This window comes from Ceratotherium simum, chromosome 7 (assembly GCF_057802395.1).
Source record: "Ceratotherium simum simum isolate JZ-2026a chromosome 7, ASM5780239v1, whole genome shotgun sequence".
NCBI classification, from domain to species: domain Eukaryota; kingdom Metazoa; phylum Chordata; class Mammalia; order Perissodactyla; family Rhinocerotidae; genus Ceratotherium; species Ceratotherium simum.
Window position 1 is genome coordinate 43,076,672 of NC_141906.1, and position 20,395 is coordinate 43,097,066.

Sequence of the window (20,395 nt, forward strand, 5' to 3'; positions counted from 1 at the left end):
TTGAGAGAAAACAAATTAAAGATTCTTTCTAGGATGATTTTTGCATATATCTGGTAGGGAATGGTGTGCAGTGAAAAAGTTGTCTTGGCAGAAGCTTTTAGGAAATTCTCTCAGTGCCGAGCCTAAATTGTTGCCTTCCACTATTTTTCCCTCCTTCCTTTCTCAGATGAGACCATATTGTAGTTACCTTCTTCTCTCAGGGAAAAAATGACCTCCTCCTATTGATTTTAATTCCCAGTCAGATCTTTTCATTGCTCTTTATTCCCACTACATCATTGTAGTCCAAACCACCAATAGATTCACATTGTGATTTGCAAAACTTCCTTACTATAGTTTTCTTATCCTCCTTTTAAAATCCTTGATTTAGTCTTTATTTTTAAATTTTATCTTTTAGTATTAAATAATTAAATAGCTCAAATAGTATGAAGCATTTTAAATATAAAATTTTTAAACGTGCGGGGAACTATAGAACAAATATAAAAAATCCAGATCTAACAAATGGTGATATATTGTCATATTTGTTTCACACACACACAGCTTACAGATATAATTGAAACCTCTTTTGTAACTCCCATCTGACTCCCTCCCTTCGCTCTCTTCAGATGAAACCACTATTCTGAAATCAGTAGCCTTCCTGTTCGTGTTTTTAAACAATATTCATTATTTACATTGTGCCTATGTGAATAATAGTCCACCATGATTGCATTTTCTTTCTTATTCAAGTTTTGGATATTCCTGGAGATAATAATTGTCTTGTTTAAAACTTCTTTCCACTAGAATGTAAACATCATAAGGGCAGATAATTTTATTGGTCACAGAAATATTTCCAGCACTTACAACATTGCCTGAGACAGAGGAATTGCTAGGTATATATTTGTTGAATGAATGACTAGATAACTGAATGAATAAATAAAGGTTTTTAATTTCTCTTAGAATAAACTTTAAAATATTTACCATGGGTTACAAAGCCCTCCAAGAGTTGGCCTTTGCCTAGCTTGCCTGTCTCAATCCCCCTGCCCCACACTCTCATTTCTTCCTTAGGTCCTGTGTTCTTTTTCTTTAATTTTTAAAAATTTTTATTTATTTATTTATTTATTTATTTAGTGAGGAGATCAGCCCTGTGCTAACATCTGACAATCCTCCTCTTTTTGTTTTTTTTGCTGAGGAAGACTGGCCCTGGGCTAACATCCATGCCCATCTTCCTCCACTTTATATGGGACGCCGCCACAGCATGGCTTGCCAAGCAGTGCGTCGGTGTGTGCCCTGGATCCGAACCGGTGAACCCCAGGCCACCGCAGTGGAGCACACACACTTAACCGCTTGTACCACCGGGCCGGCTGCAGGTCCTGTGTTCTATGTCCAAAACACTCTTTCATTTTAGTTTGGCCAATTTCTATCGTTACTTTAAGTTTTTTTTTTTTTCGGTAAGGAAGGTTGGCCCTGAGCTAACATCTGTTGTCAATCTTCCTCTTTTTGCTTGAGGAAGATTGTCACTGAGCTAACATCTGTGCCCATCTTCCTCTACTTTGTATGTGGGATGCCATCACACTGTGGCTTGATGAGCGGTGTGTAGGTACGCACCCAGGATCCAAACCTGTCAACCCCGGGTCCCCTGAAGTGGAGCGTTCGAACTTAGCACTACACCACCAGGCCAGCCCCTTTACTTTATTTTTTGCATGTTTGTAGTTCGTTAAAGAAGCAAATTTAAACCTCATCTAAGTAGCTTCCACTGATACAGGCTCCTACACCATTCTCGTGTTCTCTGTTGTTAACACTCAGCATTTTATTATTGCTTGTCAATATTTAGGATGATAAATCTCTTTGAGGGCAGGGATCCTATTTATCCTATTCACTGCTGACATAACATACCTGAAGACTGTTAGACAAAGAGTAACTACTTGCTGTCCTCAATGAAAATAAGTTGAATTAGAGATACTGTCTGTGTTCTATCCTCATCCTCCATTTATGATCTTCTTTCTTTCCTTTCTTCCTGGTTTTCATGCCAGATTCTCTTTCTCTCTCTTCCTAATTCCTGGTTCCTGGTTTCCGCCAATTTATGATGGCTATTGAGAATATGGTGTAGGGGAGCAGAGTTTGCCACCCCAAAATGTTTCTCTTTGGCTTGATTATTTTTAAGAACAAAAAACTCAGGAAGAAACTTTGACTTTCCCCCTAACTGCCTAAAAGAATTTAAGATAGAAGGCCTGTTCCAGGAGGGAGCTAAAACCATAGATCTATAACTATAGCATAAAATGAACTAGGTGTGGTAGACAGGGAGGAACCTAGCTGGGCCCCTTTGATCAAAGTCCTCTCTGTGTCCCATTGTCTCTAGGTGGCCCAACAAACATATGTTTACCAAACATTAACTCTTTTCATCTTCCTGTAAATTGCCTCCTTTCCCTTTGAAGGCCCAGACTCCTGCCCCCTTCTCCTTAATCCAGAATGACATATATATCTCATATTTCCTGACTGTCTGGAGTTTTTCACGCTTCTATGAATTCCCCATACGCACATATTAAACTTTGTTTGATTTTCTCCTGTTACCCTGCCTTATGTCATTTTAATTATTTGACCAGCCATAGGAACCAAGAGAGGAAGGGGAGAGTTTTCTCCTCTCCCACAGTGGCTATCATAAAAATTATTTTAATGACTTTATTGATGAAAATACATTCTCATAATTCAATATTATGTACATAATTCAATATTATACACACATATATGCATGCATGTGTGTGTACAAAAAAGTAACCCACCATCCCACCACTCATTAACATCTTTTCTTAATAGTAGGTAACCTTCATTTCAGACATCTATGAATATATGCATATATGCAAGTATATGGATAAATATATAGACATTAATGTCAGTGGATTGCTACAGCTAGTTTTTTCTTTAAATAATTATTCAGTTCTAAGTGGGCTCAGATCTCTTAACCATGCTAACAATTTTACAGAGTTGTGTTGGGATTAAATGAATTAACATTTGTAAGATGCTTCAAACAGTTCCTGGCACACTGGAAGCATTATGTATGTGTTAGTTGCCATTATCGCAATAACGGCACTGACCCAAAGGTGACCTGAGCTGTCATGTTATAGGCTGAAGTGGAGTAACTATAAGTTAAGTGAGTAGAAGAAAGGTTTATAATATTCCCTGAAGCTAGCCCCAAGCGTGTCTGTGGCAGGCTTTGGAATAGCTGAAGCCATCAGAGCAGTCTTCCAGCTAGCAGCTCCAAGTGATCTGTTACTTTGAAACAGAGTCAGTGAGATAGGGTTGCAAACAGCTCTAGGCTCTTTGGAAAAGTCTGTAGATCTCAATTAAAGGTTAAACTTCACATAATATCAATGTGGAAACCTTTCCAGGTTTGGCATTTATTCCCTTTCCCTCCCCCCACTTTTCCCCACCCCTACCCCCACATACAGATACACTCACATGTATGCACATAGCCAGAAGAAAATCATTTCATTCTTTTTTTTTTTTTTTGCAGGTGAAGATTTGCCCTTTGCTAACATCTGTTGCCAATCTTCCTCCCCCACCCTGCCAAAGCCCCAGCACATAGTTGTGTATAAGTTCTTCTAATTCTTCTATGTGAGCTGCCACCACAGCAGAGCTACTGACAGATTAAGTGGTGTGGTTCTGTGGCCAGGAACCAAACCTGGGGCGCCAAAGCGGAGCGCGTCAAACTTTAACTGCCAGGCCATCAGGGCTGGCTCTAGAAAATCATTTCATTCTTCTGCTTGAAAACCTCTGCTGGCCCCACACTGTCAACAGGATAAAGTCCAAACTCCTAGTTAAAGGCTTTCTTCATAGGATAGCCTTAATACCTACTTTCATATTCATTTGTAACATTCCCCATCACTGTACGGTAGGTTGACACACATTTACTGAGTGCCTACTCTATGCCAGGCATTGTTTTAGACACTGGGAATGCAAATATGATTGAGACAAAGTTATGTCCTTTAGAAACTAATGATTCAGTAGGGGAGGCAGATAAGGATATAGACCATTAAAATCCAGTTAGGAAAATAATTTAAAGAGGAAAGTAGAATTTGCTTTAGAAATACAGAATAGGGGACTTATCAGTCTAAGTATATCAAAGAAAGTTTCATAAAGAAGATGAGATCTGAGCAGGGTAAGGAAGGGTGAGTAGGAGTTATTCAAGTAAAGAAAGAGGAGTAAGTGCCTTCCAGGGAGTGAAGATAACACATGCACTGACAGAGGAATAAAATAGCATTGTGTATAAATGCAAATTATAAGCAGCCCCTGATACTATAATGTAAAATGAGAGTTATAAAGTGGTGTTGGTTGAAACTAGAAAGATCATAGGAGGGTGGAGGAGAGAGAGAATTTTGTATGCCATGTTAAAAAGCTTGGAATATATCCTATAGAGATATGAATCCAGTAGTAAGCATTGAGCAACGAAATAAAAGGGACAAATCTGTATATTGGATACATTATCCATTAGCAAGTTGAAAAGTGGACTCAGAGGCATGTGGCATAAATTTGGGAGTAGGGACATAAACTGGGAAGTTACTGCAATAGTCAAATGTGAGATGACGAGAACTTATTCAAGGGAAGAGTTGTACAAATGGAGAGCAGGGAGAGAGTGAGAATATTTAGCAATTCAAATAGCCAGGCTTGATAAGTGACTGGATATGCATGGCCAGGAAAATGGAAAAGAGTCTAAGATGACTCACTTCTTTTTGGTTGGGGCAACTGGGAGAATGAGGGTGCCAATTAATAGCCTTGATACTACACACTCTTTCTAATATGATCTTCTTCACTTTTTTTTGTGAGCTTCAAGATTATGCCTCGAGATTAAAGCTTTCAAAATTCTTCAGGGTTGGGTCTGCCCACATCCATTTCCCCTTAATCCTTTGTTCATTCCTCACCTACAGCACTTAGTACACTGTGTTATTATCTGTTCACATGCTTTTCTCTCACTGGATTATAAGTTCCTTGGAAACTTAGACTATATTTTGTATTTCCAGTTCCTATTACATTTTCTAGCACAAACTAGGGCCTTAATTTGTTAAATTAATTAATTCATACTTGAAAATCTTAAAGACATCTCAAAATGATATTGCCTAAAGTCAAACTATTGATCTTTATCAAAGAATGTATTTATTTCTCCAGGCTTCAAGGCTGAAAATTTGTTGGCCTTACATAATATCTACTGTGGCCAATTCATCTGTATGTCCTATTGATTCTACTCTAAAGTATATCTCAAATCTTCCAAAGCACTGTTTAGTCCAAGACACCAAGAACTCTTGCCTTCTGTGGCAACCTGCGGTAATCACCCAACTGTTTCCCTGCTTCCACTTGCCATCCCTCTCCATATGACTCCCCCTCACAGCAACCAGAAAGATATTTTAAAAATCTACATCCAATCACGTTTGTTTTCTTCTACTACAATCCCTGCGATGGTTTCTCATTGCACTTAATATTAAACATTCAAATCGGGAACATGTTCTACAAGGCTATAACATCTAGCCCCTGCTACCTTTCTGATCTCTTCTGACACCATTTTCCCATTTGCCTATCCATTTGCAGACCTTCACATGTGCTTTTCCCTCAGCCAGAAATGCCCTTCTCACCATTCTTTGGTAGCTATTTCTCTTTATCCTTTATGTCTCAGCTAATTTTCACTTCTTCAGAGAGATCTTTTATGACCACGAATTTAAATGATGTCTTCTCTAATATTTTCACTTTTTAACTCTTGTTCTTTTACTTCATATCACTTAACGCAATTTGTCTGTGCGTGTGTGTGTGTGTGTGAGAGAAACAGAGACAGAGACAGTGACAGAGATTGAGTGTGTGTGTGTGTGTTTAATGTCTCTCTCCCAACAAGATGGTAAAATATACAAGAACTATGATATGGGGACCAAATGACATAGAAATTTCTATTTCTCCAGCACCTATTATTATAATGCAAATAGTAATAATAAAATACTTTTCTGGTGAATGAACGAAAAAGCAGACCATGTTCATTGTCAGCGGCACAGTTTTACAAAACATAGGATAAAAAATTACAACTATATATTCACTTGCAAGGTGCTTAGCCATGCAGATAGTTGAATCTGCAAGATAGTTTTTCAATTTAATGATAATCCACATTGAAATGAGAAATTAGAAAAAAAAAAAAGTAAGGAAATAGCATAAAGAAAAAAATCATCAATACTGCTCCTCACCCCCTTCCCAAGAAAACCAATCATATTTTTTTCTTTCTGACATTTTTACTGTGTGCATGTGTGTGTGTGTGTGTGTGTGTGTGTGTGTGTATGTGTTGTAGTTGATCTGTTCATCTAAATTGATTGAAGGCTTTGTGCTGAGCGCTGAGTTGGCTCTGGGGACACGAGGACATATAAGAGTATCAGAAAGCTCATTGTCTAATGGGGAAAACAGGACTCAAATGTTATCACAAGGCACTTGGGTGTTTTATTAAATCAGAATTTTTTGTTTTTTTAAGAAAAGGAAAGTCTTTTGCATAAATACCAATCACTGAAAGCAAAGCCTTAATGTGAGCTGGTCTCAAAAGGTCCAGGATTACAGGATTTTTAGAACCAGGCTTTTGGAATAAACTAATACAACTACCATGGATAATCTCTCATCCTGTGAGGGATGGAGTCTAACAAACAGTGATGACATCATAATCTTCTAGCCTCTAGGAGTTTTGTGATAAATCCATCTTAATTGTAAAACCACTAGATGACCTGAGGTACTGCATGGTGGGCCCTCTACCTGGAATGATTTTTCTCTTATTTTTCTTGCAAACTCAGTCTCATAGGCCCCTCCTTATACTCCCATGTCCACAAATCCGTCTTTTTATTATATTGTAATTATATTTTTACCATTTTGCTTCCCTCATTAACTTCTATAAGATAGAAGTTGTATCTTTATTTCTCTATTTTTATTTCAGTGGTAGGCAAACGGCATGTGATATGCATTTAATAAATGTTTATTGACTAAATTGGAAAGAAAGATGGAGGGTATATTCTGTGTTCATATTGTCAAAATTAGAAATAGCTATGAAATATAATCTTGAGAACACAATGACATATTTCTTAACATTTTTGGAGGGAAAAAACCCCACACCACAACAACACAAAAACCAAAAAAAACCGAAAAACAAAAAACCCTAAAAACCAAGCAGAAATGAGTCTTGCCCTGTGCTAATATTATTTGAAAATTCATTAGTTGGAGGTTCCTAGTTTAGATTAAGGAAACGCACTAAGAGAAACAAAGAGTTTTAGACCAACTTCTACCCAATTCTGTTCTACCTTTTTGCTCTTGGATATGTCATGACATATTTTAGTTTCTTCTTGGCTAATCTCTCTCTCTCTCCACCTCAAATAACAGTTAACTGGGGCTCTGCTTAGGAACTTCTGGGAATATCTTGAAGATGGGCTGAAAATGCCCAGTAGGAAACCTGGGGATTCTGATCTAGTTTGGGGGTGGGGGTGGGAATATAGGCCAATCTCTCCCTGAATCTAAAGATTTTCATGATTAGCCCAGGTGTCAGGAAGGCTTCTGTCCCTAAGGGAATTCTTTGTCACATAAACAAGACCACCAAGATGAGAAATACTTGGAGATGTGTCCCCTTCCACCCTTGTCTGTGTCCTTTTTCAGTTGATTTTTGAGGGATGTACCAATGCTGACATTGTGATACATGTACCTGTAAGGTCATCGGTGGGCCAGGACCCCAGCTGGCACGCCTTACAGGTGTACTCATCAAAGACATACTCATTCTCTTTACAAGGTGTACAGGTCCAACAACAGCTGACTTCTCCCTTCCGGATAACCTAAGGCAAATATTTAAAATTTGATTAATTTTTTTGCATAGATAAAAAGCCAGCAATCCTTTATTCATGTGTACTGCTTTGCATAGCAGAAAGGGCTTTCACATAAATTATTTCAAATGTTATCAGATAGGCAATATAAGTATTAATATGCTCACTTTATAATTAAAGAAATAGGCTGAGTTGAAGCAACCAGTCCAACATCGTAAATCTGGTTGGTGAGAGTCAAGAATTAAATTAAATGCAAGTCTTTGGATAATTAGCCTTAGATACCTGTATTTAATTAAGTGCCTGTGTTTGTGCTCATATATAAATACACATACATTTACATATGTGTGTATATAACTGAATTTTCCCCAGAGTCTGTGCCTCTCTTTCCCTCAAATCAAGAACTTTTGCTCTCTGGATTTGCCTTGGCTTCCTTCCACTAGTTGAATAATTGTTAGCAAAAAACATTGTATTTCTGTTAAAGTTCAAAAATCTATCCATATCGACAAAAATAATTAGGAATTTATATTGAATTAAGAGATAGAAGTTGAAGTTTTTCCTGGAAGTCATCTCTAGGTCTCTGTTTCTACTAAAAATCTGGTTCAATAATTCAGCCCCATTCCTTCCTATTGTAGTAGCTTTGATTTGCTTGGGATGAAGGTGGATAAGGTCATTGAGACTATTATATACCTCTTCATCTGTTTGATTTTTTTAAAGCAATGGAAAATAATTGAAATAATTTAACAGTTGAGAGAGTCCCAGATGTTATGCTTTAGAAATGGATGTCTTTTATTTTTTTCTACCACTGGTGCATGAATAGCCTCTGTGGAATAGAGACAGCATTCATTAAACATTCCTATAAATAATTAAACTGTGATTAATAACCAGCAATAACCAGACACAGCAATGATTACACTTTATATTCCTTGTCTTAGATGCTGACTATATTAATGACCTTTGATAATAACCACGTCTAGATATCTATAGCCAAATACAATTGTAAGCTGGCACCTCTTTCTTATGTTGTGCTGTCCCTTGTGCTGGCTCTTCAATACAAGTAGGAAATGATGGTAAAAGGGCCTGAAATGTCCTTTCCCTAAAATAACCAGGTAAATGAGGCAAAATTGCTAATTAGACCTGCTTAATCTAGCTAATGTATTCTTCATAATAATATTGACTATTTACTGGCTATTTAGTGCATGCCATATGCTGTTATCTCATGAAAACATTAGAACAGTTCTGTATGAGGTAGCTTGTTTTATTTTATTCTTTTTTTTTAAGAGAAGAAAACTGAGGCATAGTAAGCTCACCAACATGTATGGGTAAATGAAGGATCAAACAATGCATGTTGGACTTCAAGGCTCATGCTCATAAATATTGAGCCTCATTGGTCTATATAAACATAGAGCTCATGATATTTTGAAAGATGTAGAGGAAACAGTACTGGCCTGGGAATCAAGAGGAACCACCATTCTAGTCTGACTTACAGCCACTAAGTAGTTATGCAGCCTTAAACAGCCCTCTAGCTGATCCTGTTTCTTCAAACTGAGACCATTGCTTTTGTAATAATACCTACCTTACAGGGTTTCCTGAGGATTAAATAATATATCCCAGTGATTTGTAAACAGTAGAACATTCTAAAAATGTTGACTGTTTTTATTAGTAATATGCATATAAATATACTTACAGATAAATGAAGAATTTCATTTTCAGGGTAATTTCAACCATACTTGGTAAAAGTATTGCTGGGCAATTATTAGATTTTGTATTGCAAGTAGGCACATTTCAAGTACTGAAAGATTCTCTTTCCAGAACATTAGCAGGGCCTGGCAAACAAAAGCAGCTGCATTTTCCAACCTCTGCACCCCGTCCCCCTCAAATATGCTGACTTCTTATGGTTCATTGTGCATTGGTTTGTGGATTTCGATTTTTTACCAAAATAAATTCATGCCCTTTTCCACAATTAATTCCAATATTACAATCTCTCTTTGAATCAGTAGTGACAACTTAATATGTATCCTTCTGATCTTTCAGAACTGATTTGTTATACTTTTCTTTCTTGCTTGTTATCTTCTGTTTCACATTCATTTTGAATACAAGAGGTGGTTACAATTCTCTTCCATAGTAATTCCCGCTCTTTTTGAGCACCCTGGAAGTGGTGGTGCTTTCTTTATGAATAACTATATATAACATATTTGAACCTCTGCTAGACTAAGTGTTCTTTCATGGACACTAAGTTAACCAATTTGAATAATTCTATGAGATGTTGATATCATTAATGAAGTTGCTCAGTAACAACCATAAGCCATATTAAGAAAATATTGTCAATTGGGTGTTTAATGAATTGAAAATGAGATCTGGTTAGGAAAATAGAATTTGGGATTAAAAAAGACTAAATAAACATTATTACAAATTAACTAGTATTAAAAATATGATGATAGGATGTCAAATTCTTTCATTGTGTAAATTTTTCCTAATAGAATGGGGTAGAAAAGTATATATAAAGAAATCTCTCAAATCAACTATTCAGCATTTTGAAGTTACAGGTTCAAACTGTATTGCTATGAAGGATTAAAACGACATCCAACAACAGAGGAATCTTTCTACAGGAAGAACTGGAAATTAGGAACAATCAATATTGTGAGTGAGTCTATAAAGAATTTCACATAAAGAGTTTAACTACAAGATGATTGGCCAAGATGCAGACTGTCACTATATTAAAGGTCAGCAAACTTTATCTGCAAAGAACCAGATAGTAAATATTTTAGGCTTTGTGGGTCATACAGTTTATATTGCAACACAACTATCCAACTCTATTTACTATAGCATGCAAGCAGCCATAGACATAAACAAATAAGCATGACTGTAATTCACTAAAACTTTATTTACAAAAACAGGCAGCAGGTCAGATTTGGCCTGTGGGCCATAGTTTACCCACCTTTGCTGTATACCATAACAATAACAGTCATAAATTTTCAGAACTCCATAAGCTATTGGGCCATTTAGCAGACATTAATAAATTTCTATTTATCTTCATTTACCTTGTCTTTCTTCCTTCTGGACTTATGCTTACCAAATCTTCAGAACTACCCTTTGAAGACCTTACAATTGATATTGAAATATTTTAATTTCATTTTTAATCACCCATGAAGGAATACCTCAAATGTATTCTAAATAGTGAAGGCGAGGTTGATTAAAAAGACCAAGGCCACCTGCTCCGGGTGTATATGCTGCTTGAAATATGCTATTGTAGTACTTCAATAACTATTTGATGAATAAATTATTTTGATAATGTTTTCTCTTCCCCTAGAGCATTGTACCCCAAAAGCTAACCTTTGTTTTATTTTTATTATATCTTTATCCTGTCTTTCACTGGCTTATTTCCTGTAAGTGTGGCCAGATCTTACTTAGCCTAAAAGTAGCTTTTCAGTGTCCTCTAACTACCAGATTACCCCTTCCTTACCTGCTTTTCACCTCACCCTTCTCGTTGCTCAATTATCATTCTATTCTGTTCAATCTGGCAGGCTTCTGTTTCCAGAAGGCTCCAGATGAAGGGCTAACCCCCAATTCTCATGTCTTTCCCTCAGTCCTTCTCTCCCTTGACCTCTCTATTGCACTGAGCACCATCCTACATGACAGTGTGCTCTCTGGTTCTCTCTCTTCCTGACCCTGTTGCCACTAACCCTCTACCTTTTCTTCCACCTTTACACTTTAAAATCAGATCTTCATTGTCTATTCTCAGTCCATATTTATTATCTATTCCAACAGCTTCAACTTTAAATCTGTTCAATTAGTTCCTAAATCTGTATCTTCAGCCTTATTTCTCATTGTTATAGACCAGTATTTTCCATCACTGGATAGATATCTTAAAACCAACAGTCCCCCAAACTAACCATTGCCTTTTCTCCGAAACCATTCCCATTTTTCTGTTCCTGACAATGGCACTTTCTAGTTACTAAGACTTGGCACTGCAGTTGATTTTCTTGGCCTTTTTCTTCTCCCACCCTACATCCAATTGGTACATAGGACTGATTGAGTCTACCTCCATAATATTTCTCTCAAGTATCTCCCCTGCCCTCTTTACATTCTCACTGTTTCTTCCATAATTCAGGGCCCTTGCCACCACTATCAGTGTCCTTGTAACTTGTCTCTTCTTTCTTTACTCATGTTTCATAACTCTTCTCATGAATCTTCACCTACCGTAGCCCAACTTATGTCAATATCTTGGTAACAATTATTCTCAGACTGCTGGTTAACGAAAATTAAGTTCAACCTATATAGTATGACATTCAAAACTCTCCACAAGTTTCAACCTATCATTTCAACTTTCTTCTTTATAATAACCAGTTCGAGTGATGCACCCTAGATTATTCACTGTTGTTCCAGAATAGTCTTTAATTGACTACTTCTGTACCTTTCCTATTACAGTTCCCTTTACATAAGTGATCATTTCCCCACATCTCTCTCTGAAATCACATCTATTCTTCATGATCCAATGTCTGACATTTTATCCAGAAGAAATTTCTCCCTCTCTTTTGTATGAAGTATGTGGCTCCTTTTTCTTCTTTCTTAATAAAGTCATTACATTTTACATGATGTTGCTTATCTGTGCCCATGATATTTTTACTCTTCTAGACTTTACAGTCTCATGTAGATCTTCTGACAGTAAAGGATGATTTTACCCCATTGATATAAACTATTACATTAGTAGGAGTTTGATAAATATTTGCTAAATTAATTAGAAATAAATGTGATTCCCAACTGTTAACTGTTTATTCCCAGGAAGCATGTCTTAAAGGCTTACATGAGCAGAAAGGATGTGGGCAAATCTGACTCATCAATCAGTTCAATCAGTCCAACTTCTAAGAGTATTTTGAATTGCACTAGCTATCATAAGGAATTAATGAGAGAAAAGTAAAAAACAAAGTTTCTGACATTAGAAGCTTACAATGTAAAAGGTAAAACGAGTATCTAAAATTAAAAAAAATACCCAATGATAATAAACACTTCTGAATTTACAACAAAAGTGAAAGAAACACGGACTTTATTTTACCTTTATCTGGCCTTTCTCACATGGTTCACTGCACACAGATCTGATGATGTTGCTCTTCTTGGACCATACTTCATCATCATCCATTTTTAATTCTCCATTGTCCCAGCTTCCAACATTGATGTAATCAAAATAATCTTTTCCCATTTCCTTGAAATTCATTATTTCATACCTTAGGAACAAGAATGTAATACTTATTCAGCTAAGAATATAAATATTCAGCTATGAAAAAGTAATAGACTTCATTCCCCAAAAATGTATCTACTGTCATATTAGTGACAGTGCAATTTTCCATGACAGTACACTTAGAATAACAAAAAACCTGTCTGTTTTACTTTCTCTTCAGAGACCATTTTTTTTAAACTTCCAAGCTTATACCTGAAATAGAAAATAATCCCTTGTGAGAAGGTGACTTGACCTCAGCAGGATGAAAGATAGTTTTGAAATAACTTCAAGAAGTTTAAATAAGTACTACTCTTAGGCTTCTGAAAAAGATAGAAAGGTTTTCATCTCTACTCAAGTAAAATGATAAAATTTTACTTTCTAACCAAGCGAGAAATTTGGTAAATCTTTAGTCTTGTCTTCAGCTTCAGGGAATGTGGGGACAATTTGGATAGGGCCTGATTTTACCTTTCTTATTTTGCCCTTTATCAATGGCTAAATTCATTGTCTAAAGATACTTTTAAGAGTGATGTTTAAAATAAGTCTGAAAATAGATAGCTTCTGAAGCACCTCATGCAATGTAAAAGTGCTGGGAGCTACCAGTACTTCATGAGTTCTCAGCCTTTATTAGGTATAATTCTTATTTTGAGTATGGGGATAGAGATCTAAAGAGGGAAAATTAATGTGCTTATTTATAAGATTTTTCCTATATGCAAGAACATGTCCAGAAAAGCATTTCTGAAATAATTTTCCAATCTGAGGACATTGGATGAGCAGTATCACCACTATGTCAGTTCCTGTAGACATACCTGTAGGTGTGTCTTAGTACACAATGTCTTCACATAGTACCCTGTGCTTATACCTCCCAGGACTTAAAGGGTTGGCAGATGGGCTCTTATAAATGCCTCTTCCAAGCTTCCACGCTCAGCATATTTAGCTACCCTCAAATTGACATGGATGGAAAGCTTTCTAGCTTTTGGGTTCAAGTGACCAGATTACCATATTCAGATCAATGCTCAGTATAGAAATACTAAGAACAAATCTGACATCAATCTGTTTAGACTACATTGTAAAATGATACCATTCTGTTTTCACTCCCAATCACATTTTTTACTGTAGAGTCTTTTTCAGAATAACTCATTCTTAAGTTTTGTTAGCTGTTCAGTGGCTTAAGGATTATCCCACAGTGTTTTATTTGCAGTCAGTAACAATTTTGAGGAAATGTCTAAATTTCACTTCTAAACCAAAAGTACCAATCTGAAGGATACAAAACTGAGTCCTACACCTTTCCACTCTGTCACAGTTATCCCATGGCTACTAAGCATGCAATGAGTTGAGATATTAGAACACAGAACACTGAGGTAAAAAGAACTCATATATTATGTCATTGGCTACTTCAAATACATGGGCTTCTAAGACTTCAGAAAGAAGACTTTGACTCTCTGTGAGCAAATAACCTTTGAACATTCTAGGCTGGGAGGAAGAAAGAAATGTTGGTGTCAGGAGGCTTCTTTCTTTGCCGCTACCGATTTGAAGAGATATGAGGGTTTCATTGCTCACCCCAAAATGAGCCATCAAGCGTATTTCTACCAATTCTTAACTCTGACAAGGTCTGGTTCAAATTGTAAATTTTACAGATAATGGAACTGAGACTCTTGAGATGAATGAATATGACCAGATTGCAGAGTATGCAAGTGGCAGAGCCAAGACCTAACCTCAGCCTTTAGATTTAAAAGTCTGCTGCGCATTCTTCTCCATTAGACCACTCCAAATCTACTTGATAGAGCTGAGAGATCAATTTTACATTGCTTAAATATTGCAGAAATCTGAACTACTCTACATCTTAAGGCTCTTATCTCTATAGCTATGCCTTTTTTGTTTTCTATAGGAGAAATGATAAAAAGTGAAGGGATCCAATTTTTGAAAAATAAACAAGAAAACTCTACCTCCCTACATCTGCCTCTTCCTTAACTGGCCACAATTTATAGTTGAAATATCCTGAAAAATTTTTAAATGATTTTTATATATTGTTCAAAACCAAAATTAAACAGATAAAATACATTCTAGCCAAAAGGAAAAAATATTCTATTAAAGCACTAAATAGGAACTAGAGGAAAGCAGGATTCCATCGAACAGATATAAAGAACCTTCTAAGTGTTTATAACTCTCTGAAAATTAGAGAAGATTTCCTCAGAAGATGGTGAGGCTCTCCTTACCCAAGGGCTGAAGCAAGGTTGTAGTCAGGGCAACTGAAACATCATTTGGTGGAGGGAACCGTGAAGAGTACTAGATTTATGTGGCTCCTAAGTTCCTCTCAGTCTATAATTCTAATGCTAAAGTGCTTTAAAGAAAAAGTTTAGTTCTTAAATATGTGATAAATTATCTGTTGGTAAACATAATGCAGCCAGCCCTGGTGGTCTAGTGACTAAGATTTGGTGCTTTGACCGCAGTGGCCGGAGTTCATTTCCTGGTCAGGGCACCACACCACCCGTCTAGGTTGTCATACTGTGGTGTCTGCGTGTTGCTGTGATGCTGAAAGCTATGCCACTGGGATTTCAAATACCAGCAGGGTCACCCACGGTGGACAAGTTTCAGTGGAGCTTCCAGATAGACAGACTAGGAAGAAGGACCTGGCCACCCTCTTCTGAAAAAATTGGCCATGAAAACCCTATGAACAGCAGCAGAGAATTGATATAGCGCCAGAAAGTGAGAGGATGGTGCAAAACGACTGGGCAGGGTTCTGCTCTGCTGTACACAGGGTCTCTAGAAGTTAGAATTGACTCAATGGCACTAACAACAACAAATAAAATGGACACTCCAAGTGCTGGTCCATGCAACAAAGCAATTATAATGATCTATGCCTTTGGGGTTTGGATAATCACAGATTAGAGAGACCACATAGTTGGTTTGAGCAAAAACTTTAATGGTAACTAATAATAAAACCTTTTTCTACTATATACATAGAATCATTTCAAATTTAATATAAGGAATATAAAAAAAATCTATGTTAAAATCTTATTATTTGATTATCTTGCCTGAGAATTATATAGTGTCCTTGTTCTGTTACTAACTGACTATGTAACCTTGGGCATGCCTCTTCCTTTCTCTCAGACTCAGTTTTCTCCCCAGGAAACTTAGGAAGTTGAAACAGATCATCTCTAGGGTCTTTCTATGGACAGAGCCACATACTAAGAATTCGTGTGCAAACCAGCTTGGTATCTGCAAATTTCTAGTGTTCTAGCCTTATTTTCTATTTGTCACATCTTTTTCTGTCCATCTGTTCCTCTTTTTCTGTCTTCTTTTGGGTTAATCAATTTTTTTTTTTAGTATTTCTCCATTGGCTTTTTAGCTATTCCTCTTAATTAAACATTTAATAGTTGCTCAAGGGTTTATAATATGCATTCTTAATTTATCTTATTCTACTTAAAGTTAATACTGTGTCACTTAGTATAAAATATAAGAACCTTGCCCCTGTATAATTCTATACCCCATTCCTTCATGTTGTCGAATATTTTATGTCTACACACTTATAAGCCCCACAATAGAATGTTAAAATTTTTGCTTTAACTAGTCATTTGTACTCGGTCTGTCATTGACTTTCCGTGTTTCCTCTCTCCAGTTACAGTCAGTCCCAGGCAATGGCACGGCTTCTTAAACCTTAGTTTGCAATGGACTCTCTATACCAGGGGTCAGAAAACTTTTGCTGTAAAGGGACAGACAGTAATATTTTAGGCTTTGTGAGATGGTCTCTGTTGAAACTACTCAACACTGTGAGTGTAGTATGAAAGCAGCCACGGACAGTATCTAAAGAGACGAGTCTCAATGTGTCGCAATAAAACCTTATTTACAAAGACAGCAGACTCGATTTGGCCCACTGACCACTGTTTGCCCAGCCATGATCTATACCATTGGTGGTAAATAGTAAAGGTCCATATTTCTTATCTATAATTCTGAAATTCTTGGAGCTCTGAACACGATAATTTTTTTCATAACTCACTTGGCATCAAAACATGACCCAGTCTGAACTGATCTAGTGACAGAACTTGACCTGCACTGTCATGAGGCTATTTATAGTCTATTTATCACACTTCTTGTGAATATTCATATGTTTTGCTGCAGAAATGTTAATGTTTTGATTAAGGAGTGTTGCTCCACACATGTTGGGTGCATTATATGGCTGTATAACCTTTTGTAAATTCAAAAATTCTGAATTCTGTAACACACTTTAAGGGTTTCATTAAAGAATCATGGACTGATAGTAGTCTAATTAGATGTGAAGTTTAAAAACAATGATTACAATTTATTTTCCAAAAATCCACAAGTGTGTTTGCCAGAGTGAGTTGCCACTCTCCCAGCTTCCTATGTTTAGGATCTTCCTCTTGTGACTGGCATTTTAGGGGAATCCCTAGTCAGTCAGCCTCCTCTGGTTCGTTGCCCAGTGTGGAATGTCTTTGATCCAGCAGAGCCATAACTTTTACTCCACAGAAATAACAACATAATGCGTACAAATACATTTCTCAGCAAATAATGGATTTTTTATTTTGATCCTGGTTGATTAACTGGCAGGCTGTTGTATATGGTTAGGAGTTGAAGCCTAGGAGACTGAGTTAGAATCTTGACTATCATTTATTAGACTGTGTCTTTGGGCAAGTCATTTACCTTTGTAAGCCTCGGTTTGTAAGCCTTCAGCTAGAAAAGAGGATAATAATATTACCTACCTCATAAGATTAATACATAGAGGATTTAGCTTAGTGTTTGGCTCAGAACACACACTCACTAGGTGTTAGTTATAATTATTTGGTAAATATAACTGAATGAGTTGGAAAAACAAGAAATTGCAAACCACCTTCTCCTGAGTCTGGCTCATGCCCTCAGGGGCCAATTCTGATCATTTATTAATGGGTTATTATAATACCCAACCTTAGTAATGCATTGAAAGTCTCTAAACAGCTGTGAGTTCCTGGAAATTGTTTGCAAAATTTTATGTATATTGTCCTTGAAAGAATATCTATAAATTGTCTCTGAGTGTTAAAGAAATTCATGTTCCAAAGAAGGTTAAGAACCAATGTCCTAAATGTACCCCATTGCAGCATTTTTGGAGGATTGTGAATGAGAGAGTGATGCTCTGTCTGATCCATTATGGTTTCCTATTGGAATAGAGCTGAACCATCTGAGACAGTTCTTTACTATCTGATTTGTGGAACTGGTTTGGGTACATGACATGAAAACTCTTTGAACTGGTGAAGCTGCAATCACCAAGTCTATGAACAAGCCCCAAGCTGATGTCAGTGCTCTAGGGAGGCACACAGGAATAATAAATCCATGTGCAGATATCAGTGCATACGCCTTGACCTAAGCCCCAAGACTGAGCTCATTGGTCAACCTGCCCTAAGAAGACTTACAACAAATGAGAAGTTTCTTTGGTCCTGGGAAAATGCTTGTATTCCTCCCATGCCAAAGGATATACTGAATAGCCCAAAATTAGAAACCTACACATGAAAAGTCAACTTATCTTAGCAAAGGGCCTGCCTGGAGCAATATTCTTCAAGTCTCTAGAATAGAGAAAATATCCCAGTTTTCCTCTTGGCTGCATGACTTGAAACTAGCTGTCACTTAGAAGTCCAGCTTGTGAGATGATAACAAGGCCAAGCTCCAGCTCACCCCAGGAATACGGAAACAAGCTAAACCAAGGTGGCCGGTATGATGTGTAGGCACACTGGGTGTGAGTCATGGAGGGACTCATGAGACCTCCTTTTGGTATGGTCAACTGAAAACAGAGTATAAAGTCACCCTCTTCAGGCACAGCTGTCAAGCATAATCTGTTGCCAGAAGAGTACCTGGGATTTTACAGTGGGAGACCAAAGGACCCTGATTGTTCTGATGCAAGGCAGAGTGAAGACCCAGCCCTGCTACAACTCGAATATCATTTCAATGACATCATCTCTCATGGATTAAAAGCCCCATGTATAGAGTCACTTAAGAGTTTGAAGTATGAAATAGATGTGAATTCTGATAAGTTCTGGGTACCTAATGATTTTCCCTGGAGGCTGACCTATAATTATGAGTAAGTTCATATTTCTCAGGCTCTTCTCTATAAATAATGAAAGGTAAAATTTCAGAGAAAAAGGCAACTTAGTCCTCAAGAAAGGAGAAAGTGCTCCAGTTGGAAGATAATAAAATAAAATATGACTTTAAAATAAAATATGACTTTAACTCACTACAGGTACAGCCAACAATATAACAGCACCACAGCCCTATTTCTGGATGGCTGGAAATTGAATTGTTCTTATTTAAGAATAGTTCTATGACCCAAGAAGAGATCAGAGTACAGGGAATTATATGGCAAACATACACAAAAAAACCACAGAGCTGGTTTTTTTGATGATCTATGATAATGTGAGGCTCCTGCCTCTATGTTTATGTCTCTGAAATGTGATGAGTCCAGGACCCTGTTTTGGACATCAGCATCGATACTTTTCCCTGGCCACAGGAGATGGGGCTTTCCCTCTCTGTCTTTGCTCACTTTGTGATGTCAGAGCTACTCAAACATGGCCAGGATGCCTAGATAACCACAAAGGGGAGAAACAGGCAGCTCAGGAGCCAGAGATGGCTGTTGTTCAGGCTCTATTATCTAGAAGAGAATTGTAACAATACCTTCCTGGAGAGTCTCCGTTCTCATCGAATAGGATCATGTCTCCAGAAACCCCAGTAAAATTGGTTTTCATCAGGGAGTCCAAAAGTTTCCGTCCATCGATAGGCTTCATTGCATCGCAGAGGCCCGCGTAGCCTGGGCAGAGGGACATCTGCATGTTGTGGAGCCCGTAGGCCATGGAATAGATAGCATTGATCACAAATCCCATTTTGGAATCTTGAACATGATGTGTTCTCAGAGTCAGAGAACCTGTTGGGAAACAAATTAGGGGTTAACTTTGAGATTTACTTCTACTATAGCTACATCCATGGATTCTGAATAATTAGAGAATGAATTGGAGCAATTTATCAGTTAGAACCAAAGGCAATACTAAGATATGGGTGCCAACATAGTATGCCTAATAATTGTTTCTATTTCCATGTTTTTTCCCCTAAACCCTAAAGAAAGACCTGAATCCCCAACAGTACCAAGATTTACTTACTCCATTACCCAACTCTGGGGATGCATGCAGGGTAGCACTGTATTTCTGTACCACAAAATTTATCTTAAGGACAGATTAATCTCCCTAATCCTCAGCTATGATACTATACCTCCTTGGTTTAGAAATCCTCAACAAATCTCCAGTTTCCAAACTATTAAGTCCTCTTAGGTGAGCAAACTACATCCTCCACTTGCCTCAACTTACCTGTTTAGATTTATCACCCACTATTTCCAACCTCAAAGCATATGCTCTCCATAAACTGGCCC

At 37.2% G+C, this 20,395-nt stretch overlaps 1 protein-coding gene across 1 annotated transcript in view; it reads right to left on the minus strand.

Annotated features, from left to right (window-relative positions):
- The window catches only part of GRM5 (glutamate metabotropic receptor 5), a 668,354-nt gene that overhangs the window by 74,088 nt on the left and 573,871 nt on the right, over positions 1-20,395 (minus strand). Inside the window, exons 7-9 of the mRNA XM_087433566.1 lie at positions 19,651-19,897; positions 12,838-13,006; positions 7,673-7,799 (exon numbers count right to left, since the gene is read on the minus strand). Of these exons, the coding sequence (XP_087289692.1) occupies positions 7,673-7,799; positions 12,838-13,006; positions 19,651-19,897 (543 nt within the window). The remainder of the gene's footprint in view (positions 1-7,672; positions 7,800-12,837; positions 13,007-19,650; positions 19,898-20,395) is intronic.